General features: G+C 41.6%; 1 protein-coding gene across 2 annotated transcripts in view; it reads left to right on the top strand.

Moving 5' to 3' along the window:
- ARPP21 (cAMP regulated phosphoprotein 21) overlaps positions 1–9,270 on the top strand; it is a 145,576-nt gene that overhangs the window by 58,644 nt on the left and 77,662 nt on the right. Inside the window, exons 10-11 of one of the 2 annotated variants that reach the window (XM_085304184.1) lie at positions 6,951–7,059; positions 8,865–8,966. The exons of the other annotated variant lie outside the window; for it this stretch is intronic. Of the exons in view, the coding sequence (XP_085160310.1) occupies positions 6,951–7,059; positions 8,865–8,966 (211 nt within the window). The remainder of the gene's footprint in view (positions 1–6,950; positions 7,060–8,864; positions 8,967–9,270) is intronic. 2 annotated transcript variants of the gene reach the window in all.

Raw genomic sequence — 9,270 nt, 5'->3', positions numbered from 1 at the left:
AAAGAAAGAAAAAGCACAGCAGGCAGACCTAGTAGATATTCAAGGTATTCACAACCTAACAAAGCAAGAAAGACAAATGCAAATAACAAAAGACAGTTAAACCATCAGAGCACCTGCATTACAGTGCCCTAAGTCTTCACAACTTCTCTGAATCCCTGCACTTCTCCCTGGTTCTTACCRTCCCATTACTCTCCTGATCACATTCCTACATAAAAACATTTTTGATAATTATTTATTTTGTTTGCCAGACAATGATCCTGCAGGTAGCCAACGGTGAGTTTTTTTGTGCGTTCCTAGCCCCATAACCCTAGCTATCTTTCACTCCATTTGTTCAGGAGAGGAATTGCCATTTATTTAGGAGAGGAATATTAACCYGCTGTCTCCCTTTAGGTGTATTAAATGAACATCATATTGCAAATATAAAGATGCTCATTTTTTTCAGACTTTTGGACACCGCAGTGATCTCCACTTTTGAACTTGCTTGCCTACCTTGCATTCCTTCAGACAGCTGCTTCGCTATTACCTGTGATGTTTTTGCAAATGATAAGTGTTACAGCACTTCCCAGAATTTTGATTACACCAGGCACTGCACTGAAAGCCATCTTTTCTGCCATGGTGAGGTTRTTGCTTCTTTTGAAAGAGATCTTGCAGCAGCCTGTGTACTGTGGTGCTATCAGAAACACATGCCACATAATAAAGATTTATGTGCTGTATAAATCAACCCTGATAATTCCAGATTGCTTGTGTGCTTTGCTAATACAGTGACAAAGTCCTTAGAACCGTAACATTTAAAGCTCATGCCTGTCCYTTTTCATTTGTCCTTTTGGTGTGATATCTGTGTTTCCTGCTTCTTAGCGAATTATTTCAGAATGGATTAACTTATTTTAAATGGGTGCATATTTTTTCCAGTATTTTATTTTTTATCTTAATATAAACAGAGACTTATGAAACTACATTAATATGTTTGTAAACATGGCAAGAAAATGCCCTGTAACTTATTTAGTCCATGCTTTTTGATACCTGTTACCACTTGCAAAATATTTTYTTAAAACTGTAATTTCATTAAATATTGAATACCTGACCAAGATACATGCAAAGGTTTTTGTTTTTGTTTTTGTTTCCACTATCTTACAATTCCCTCCAAAGCAAAAGCATTAAATGAGTATACTGGGGAATTTTTTCCTATGTAAAAAGTAAGCCTGAGGGACAAACTGTCATACTAGGATAAGTTGAGAATTCAGCTTCCGCTGTTGAAGCAGCTGGAAGTAGTTCACCTTGAAATCACAACATTGATGGTACAAAGTTCTTGCACCAGATGTTGTGTGTGGGGGTTGTGTTTGTTTTTGTTTGTTTGTTTGTTTGTTTGTTTTTCTTCTGACAGGCTCGAGTGATTACGTTCTTGTTCCAGCTATACCCTTTCCAAAATGTAGGCTTTGTTGTACAGAATGAATCTTGGAAATGGTCTTTTGAGGTTTTACTTAAGTAAGGACTGCAGTCATATTTTAAGTAACTATTAAATGAGAACAGAAAATGACAATAGCCAACTTGTAGAACATAAATCAAGCACAATCATCATATGGAAAAGRTAGTTTGGGGCTTTGTTTTGTTGTAGACCTATTACTGTATATCTGACTRTGTTTAACAGCTCCCTAGTTGTATCTCAGCATTAGTCCAGGCTTAGATATAAGAAACTTGACTCAGATCTTAAAATGCTCAGTGTTCTCCTCATACAAAAATGAAGCTGAAAGGATTGAAATGATCTTTGAGAAATTTCACCTGCACTAGAAATGGGGAAGTAGCATTGCCCTGAGATTTTGCCTTGGTACTCTCCACAATCTGGATCTGGCAGTGCAGTGAAACATGCAGAAGCACTGCTAAACTGGAAGCACGGGGTAGGAAACGCCGAGGTACCTGTCACATAAGGGATCAAGGAATTGAATAAGCAGATCACTGACCAAAAAGCTATTTCATAATCTATCCTTTCCCTAATTTGACTGTGAAAGGCAACGCAGTAAGTGTAAATGGYTACCCAAGGTTTTGAGAGAGACGTGAGAAGGCTTTGTAGAGGTCTGCCAAGAGTTGGAGAAATCGGGGCAGCTCTGCCCTGCAAATGGTTCAGGTGCTGGTGGGAACCTGCTACAGTTAATTCCCGTGGGCACCCYGGTAACATTTAACTGAGCAGCGGGGTCCTGCCAGCGGCAGCCAGCTGAGCAGAGAGGCTGCCTTGCCTGCGGAGAGGGCATGATTGGTGAAAAACAAGCAGCTTAAGAAGGCGCCACTTGGAAGAAAGAAAGGTGCTTTATTACAAAGCGTGTAGCCAAAAACACAAATATCTGACTGAGCTACCTGAAATGTTGCAGAAAATGTTAAATGAGCTGATAGGAAGGGAAATCAGTATGTCAGCACACCTGTTTAGATGAAGTTCCTCTTTGTCTTGTTAAAGAAGACTTGGTTTGCATCTGCCATTGCAGAATTAGATGCCCCAGCTACTCWACTGGGTCAGTCTGTGGGAAAACCCCAAGCTGCAACTCTGTCCCCTTTTTGTCTTGAGCTGTGTGTAATGGCAAGAAAGGCACCATACATACTTACAGGGCAAGTCGGAAGGTCTGCTTATGCTGAATTTGGAAAGGTCTGACAAATGATTCTATATCTTTCTAAACTTATATTGTCTCGGTTTATGAGCTGTTGTATCCAAGATAGTGATCTGTATCATTTTTCCTAGTGTTCTTACAGGAAGTGTAAAAAGAGGATAGGAAAAAAATGGAGAAATAACATGTTTGTAAGACCAAACAGTAATCTAAGAGTGTGTCTGTAAGTCTAACATTTAGGTATAAGGCTTTCAAGCAAAAAAGATGTGTATAGAATGATTTTCATAAGCTGTTGCACTTCAGAGCATTAATTTTAAGTGTAAATTTTGAAGCAGGAACAAGCAAAAAAAAAAAAACTATAGAAGATAGTTAGGAAGAAATGGAATTATATGAAATATATTCTATAGTRTCGTATTTTTCCATGCCATGGAAATATGGACAGAAGGTTAGATAAGGCTTTGAGAGAGTATTTCTTTCTCCTCTCACAAGGCAGGACTAATTCTCCCTCTGTTAGACAGATACACGGGTAATATATTAAAAAATTCCGTGGATATAGACTTGTTTGTTTCTTGTGACACTACTATACTGTCAAATATAGTGTTTAGTATCAAATAAAAGGTACATGAGCAACATGAATATATGTTATATATACAATACAATATACAAGTTGTAAGGAAGGGAGCTAACATAGGATCCATATTCTTTGTGTTATAGTATTTGTGCTGTTTGTACGTTAGATACAATTTGTCAARTGGTACAGCAAAAGAGAAAAGTAACAAGAACAGTTACAGAACAGTAAGAAAGGGTCCTGTGTTTTTGTGAAATTGTATTTTAGGGCATAGATACTTCACTTCCTCCAATACAGTCAAGAAATGAAGACTTGGATGATCAAAAGATTGTATTTTTTTTTATTTAAAAAAAAAAAGTCATTTGGGGTTTTTTCCTGTATGTTGTTTCTGAGGTATAATTAGGTCACACTTCCAAGCTTTCTCAGTAAAATCCCCTAATTGCAAAAATCACATTGACTTAAAGGAAATCAGCATTTCCTCCTTTGCTTTTTAGAGTAGTGGATATTGAGGCTCTTATTGATTCCAGATATGGAAGCCAAATGAAGTACTGAATGTTAGACAGATTGTCAGCAGTCCTTGTAAGCAGGTACTTGTGTGTGCATTTTCTAGCACACCTTAGTTAGCATGTAGATRGGATAGATTTTATAAGTTTTGATGTTCTTTTTTTTTCCCAAAGATCTCTTCATGTAACCTAATAGTTGCCTGTTAGGGTACACAAATTACTGGTAAGGTCTTTAGAAATAGTCAATGTCTCCTCACAAAGTCCATGCAAATCCCATTTTCACCCCTTACAATTAAACTAGCATGTGGCTGAGTGTGAAGGTGTAAATTTGGCAACCAATATTGTCAATTTAGGGCCTGCATAAGATGAAATCACTGCGTCTGCTGCATAACTCTGATGATATACTGTATTATATTGATATATTAACATATTATCTTACTCAAATTACGTATTTATTTTCCATTTTCCAAGCAATTGTTTCATCTGAAAATTCATAAACTAATACAACAGATTAAGAATAAATGCAGYGGCTTCACTTCTGCCTGACAAATGCCTCATACAATTAAGAGACCTTACCAACTYTGAATGTAGAACTTCCACTGATTTCCATCGAGAACCAGAGGCAAATCTTTACAGAGTCAGCCTCTTCTCTGTCCAGAGCGATGAGAGAATTTGCTTCTACTGATACAAATAAAAATAGCAAATAAAGTTTAAAACCAGTATTATATTTTTGCAGGAAAATTTGCAGTAAACAGCACTGCCAAAAAGCTATATACAAATGTCTCTGAAATATCTTCTTTCAAGTAGACCCTAGTTTACACTTCTTTCAACTTGCGTGTCCTTTTCTGAATTTGAACATTTGAGCACTTAGTGACGGAGACCTGCAGATTGGTGCACCTTAACATATTTGTTGCTGCAATACCCTGTTTCTCRCTGGAAAGTTTTCCCTGAGCCTTTCCAGCCTTACAAACATAGCTGGCTGTGGCGTTCCCAACCTAAGACGTAAGCAGGACCCCAGGACAGCTGCAAGGGGCRGCTCTCCCCCGGCGCAGCCGGCACCGCTGGACCCCCAGGGGCCCCGCGCGTACGCACGCTCGCTCTGCCCAGACACAGCTGCTTGTCACAACCGGGGATTAATCACCTGTTTGGCTTGTAGGTTATTTTTATTAATAAATGCCCTACTGAGTCACTACTACTCAGATTATCTTCTGACAGGTGGAAACGTTTTGTACGTGGTGAATTAAATGAAAATTTGCTTAAAGCAATAATGTTACGAAGTAGGAAAGCAATCTTGTTTAAATAAGTTGGTAGTTGGACAGGACATTTCCCGAATTGCTTTTCAGGCCCGTTTTTCTCTACTGTTTTTTATTTTTCTCCCTCTCTCCACTTCAGAAAAAATCCTGGTTATTTAATATGCTAAGTATATGGTTTATTAGATGTTTAGTAGATAGCTTACAACAACAAATTTTACACTGAGTGCAATTGCAGAAGCTTTATTTGTGTTTTAAGAAACAGTTTAAGAATAAACAGAAAAATAACATTCTTCAATCACTCATTTTAAAGCAGAATATTTGAGGGGTTTTTCTTTTCTGGCCATGGAGATCTAAGGCTTTTTAACTGGAACAAAGGCAGAACAAATCCGTTAATATGGTTTTGTAGTATTTCTATTTATGAGCAAACAGCACTGCATTTAATGGCCCATTACATTAGAAAATGATACAGAAAACCATGCTGCACTGGAGTTTCCAAAAAGACGCATATTAAGGCATCAGAGGACTCTGACAATGTTCCCACGTTGGATGTGGTTTCTAGGTGAGTGCTCAGCTCCTGCAGCTGATGGGCAAAAGGTTCTTGAATTCTCAAAATCTGTGGAAATCAGGCAGTTTTGTTGCTTTGTCACAAAATGTAAATTGTGACCAGAAGCTGAAGCCCTTCAGGTTCATACAGAAGGCAARGTAGAACTGCTGTCTCTTAAAATTTTCTATTTCTAACAATTGGTTACAAATATTTCCTGTACGTCTGACCACGTATGGTTACAGACTGCAACTGCATGGCGTGAATGTGTGCTGTATTTTGATTTGAAGTACACTGCTGATGAGTTAAGTACAAATCCATGTGATATAACAAAAAAACGGTGGCCGACTTGCGCTTTTGGATTTAAATGTTTACCTTTGAAATAAAAGGGAGGTGAGGTTTAGTTCTGAAGTCTGCAGAAGACTTGTTTTGTGATCGCTTGTAGAGGCACCGCGCTGTAGGAGCTCTACTCCCGCGCTCTTCGCCGGGGGTCTCCCAACGTTCGTGGAGGTTTCGTGTCTACGCGCGAAATTTCCCGGGCGCGTTTCAAAGCGGGCGCGCGCGCCTCCTGCCAGCGCTGCTCCTTCCGCAGAGCACGGCTTTCCCGGCGCCGCTTCGGTGGACGAGCTCGGGCTGAATCTGACCCCCAGATTCTGCTTGCTGGTTTCTCGAGGCCGCCAGCCGCCCTAGGGGAGTTAGTGGGAACTGAGCCGTGTTTGGGTGTGGGAGCAACGCGGCGTGCGGTGTTTCCAGCAGCTACGAGTCCCGACGGGTAGCGGCTCGATGACGTGAGGCGCTGCTTAACATTAGCTTTCTCGACGAGGCGTAAACGCGGAAGGACGTGGAGCGGCTCCTCCCGGCTTACGCACCTGAAAACGTTAAGCAGCTTTTAACTAGTGCGATGTGGCTCTTTAAAAGGAAATTTTTTWAAAAAAGAATGCTTGGATGGGTTTAAAATCAGCTAATTGATACTCCGTGGCTGTTCTGGAGTATTTTCCCCACTTAACGGTGATGAGATAATTATTTGTTTAAGCAAAATACCATCAGTCCCTCCAGTTACCAGTTTCCTGTACCAGGAGTGAGATACTCTTGTTTTTGTTTTAAGATTTCTCTCGGTTTTTCCTTACTTTTAAAGGTGGATATGTTTCCCTGAGCTGCAGCTTAGCTGGAGGCCCCAGCTATGGCAGGAGCAAATTAACATACTCCATGTTAATTTGTTTTCTCRTCCTTCAGTGACAGTGAGGAGAGTCTAAATATTTCAGTGACTGAGACTTTGAATTCCTGTTCCTTGCTCCATAACAACAACAAAAGCTATTTATAGCAATAACAGTTAGCAGCAGTAGAGCAGCGGCAGACAGCTATAGGCAGCGTCTCACGATGACCACAAATGTTAATTGATTTTGCACTGAATGCCTCTGTGAAAACAAAGAGCACTGAGAAATCAAAGCAAAACCAAAAAAAAGATTTTTTTATTGCTATGTTTTACTTTGCTGGCAGACCAGAGCAAAGGTTTTCTGAACATTTAAAAGATGAAAAAAGTGAAGAATCCCAGAAGCGATTTATCTTGAAGCGAGATAACTCTAGTATTGATAAAGAAGACAATCAGGTTGGTTCTCGGTTCGAGAGTTGCTGAAATTGTTCTGTTCTTGCAGGTGGGCTGACTGATGTTATTGTTGTTCTTTTGTTGTTGCTCTCCTCCTCCTCCCCTCTCCTGTCCCYATCCTGTCCCCATCCTCTCCCCTCCCCGCCCCGTTGGGCACACGGTGGAGAGCCTCGAGCCCCGGCGTGGTCGCTTTAGCAGTGGCAGTGTGGGGGTTTGTGCATGGGTGGGTTGCTTGGCGCAGGACTTGCTGCATGCCAACGCGGCGGCGGGTGGGGGGCTGCCCCRGCTCCCGGCTGGCGGCAAGGCTTTGTCCGTCGCATTTCTCARTGTCTCGTGTGACTGCGGCAGTTGTCCTCCCCCGTCCCTCCCCGCAGCTTGCTCCTTCGGTTGTGCCCGTTCAGAGTTGGAGCTCAGGACGGACCCATGAGAAACTGGTGTAGACAAAAGGGAGAAAAAACAAAAACAAAAACAAAACGAGAAAAACAAAAAATATGTTAATGGTGAGGCCAGGTTGATTTTAAACCATCCTAAAAGAAGTTCTGACCAAACAGAAATCACTTTCATCTCGTAGTTCCCTCCCTCCTCCTGTGCCCTCACTGCGTTTTACTGTCCGTGTCGCTGACTTGCTTGTTTTGCATGCACCGTGGCAGCGCTCCTCCTCGCTCCGCGTTGCTCGCGGCCTGACGCCACGCCACGTCGTCGCACGCGAGCCTGGCGAGTCGAGGAACGCCGGGGGCGATGTGTGCGTTTGCGCTACCTCTGAAAGCGAGCGTTGTGCTGTTTCAGCCTAGTGCGAGCTGTGTACCTGAACGATACTAACAAAAATCAAAAAGGGTCTGTCTGGCCCAAATTACTTTAATGAGAGAATTCTCACAGGTAAGATGTTTTCTTCGCTGAGGCTGTATTTGCGGAGATACCTGCCAATGAGTCTCTCGTTGCCGCTCTTCTCCCTGTTTTCAGTAAAGGACTGAGTTTCCTTCTTTTTTTTTTTTTTTTTCTTTTCTTTTTTCTTCAATTCTGTTGAAAGCAGCCTCTTGGTTACGCTGCATCTCAATCGGCTTTGCAGGCCGAACCCAAACGTTTTCAGGGCTCAGCCAAAGGCAGCATGTTCTGTTTGCCAGGTGCTGTGGGGAGAAGGAGCAGTGCTTAAAACCTAACGGCAAATAAAGCACTTTTTGCTGGGTGTCCTCCTCTCCTCCCTCCCCTTCTGCCTAGGGCACAGCCATTTTCAGCACTGTGGAGCCATTCTTTTCCCCATGAAGTTGAAGCTGAAATCACAGTTTCTTTTTACTATGGAAATGGTTAAAACTGTTGTGCCAAATATTTTGGTCTTCTCCTCCTGCTTGTAAACGTAGATTTTGGTGGGTTTCTCCTAGAGTTTATAGCTTARTTCTTACTTCCTAGTGCTCAGTTTCCCTCTTTTCTTCCTCGATTTCATAGCTAGCTAATTACTCCCTGCCCTCCCATTCCTGGCAGCCAGCAGGAAAACTGAGAAATCTTATCAGTCAAAAGCCATGGCACTTAGGCACGAGGTGAGAAGATCTGAACTGAGGATCGCAGATTCACAGAAGTCATGCAAAAAGCCTTATTTCAGCCACTTGCTCTAAGAATGCTCTTGCAGTGTCTACCTGGATACCCTAGGGCATCCAGCAGGTCATAGTGCTCTGTACACCACCTTAGGAGTGAAAGCTTTCGTTTTCATGCTTCATTTGTTTAAATGAACATTTATTATTCTCAACTGACAGTTACTTAACTGCAGTTTTTAACAGCTCAACTTATATAACCCTCCTGGTTTTTTTTCTGCTCAGCAAAACAGAATTCTTCCATTTAGAGATGACAGACGAAGTAAATCAATTGAAGAGAGAGAAGAGGAGTATCAGAGAGTGAGGGAGAGAATATTTGCACAAGATGTGAGTAGTTGTTTTAATTGCCTCTTTAGTGCCATATCTTTATCAGAAGTCAGACAGTATTCCCCCCTCCAACATTAATGCTGCAGCTGGATTGCACRGTGCAGTTGGAGATGATAGGGAAAGATGATTGAAGCAAAGGATCTGAGATAAGTTCATGAAGTACGTAGGTTGGTTTCTGGAGCAGGAGATATGAGTTACAGAGAGAAGGGAGAAAGGTGGATAAAAGATCAGGCCCAGCATGTTGTCTGGGGAGTGCTTATCCTGTTTCTTTGAATGTTTGTGTTTGTGTGGTCTAGGCTTTCTT

Source organism: Rhea americana, unplaced genomic scaffold, assembly GCF_003343005.1.
Source record: "Rhea americana isolate MKP2758 unplaced genomic scaffold, rheAme1 scaffold_100, whole genome shotgun sequence".
Classification (NCBI taxonomy): Eukaryota; Metazoa; Chordata; class Aves; order Rheiformes; family Rheidae; genus Rhea; species Rhea americana.
Note: the sequence above shows the minus strand (reverse complement) of the source record. Positions and strands in the feature narration are given on the sequence as shown.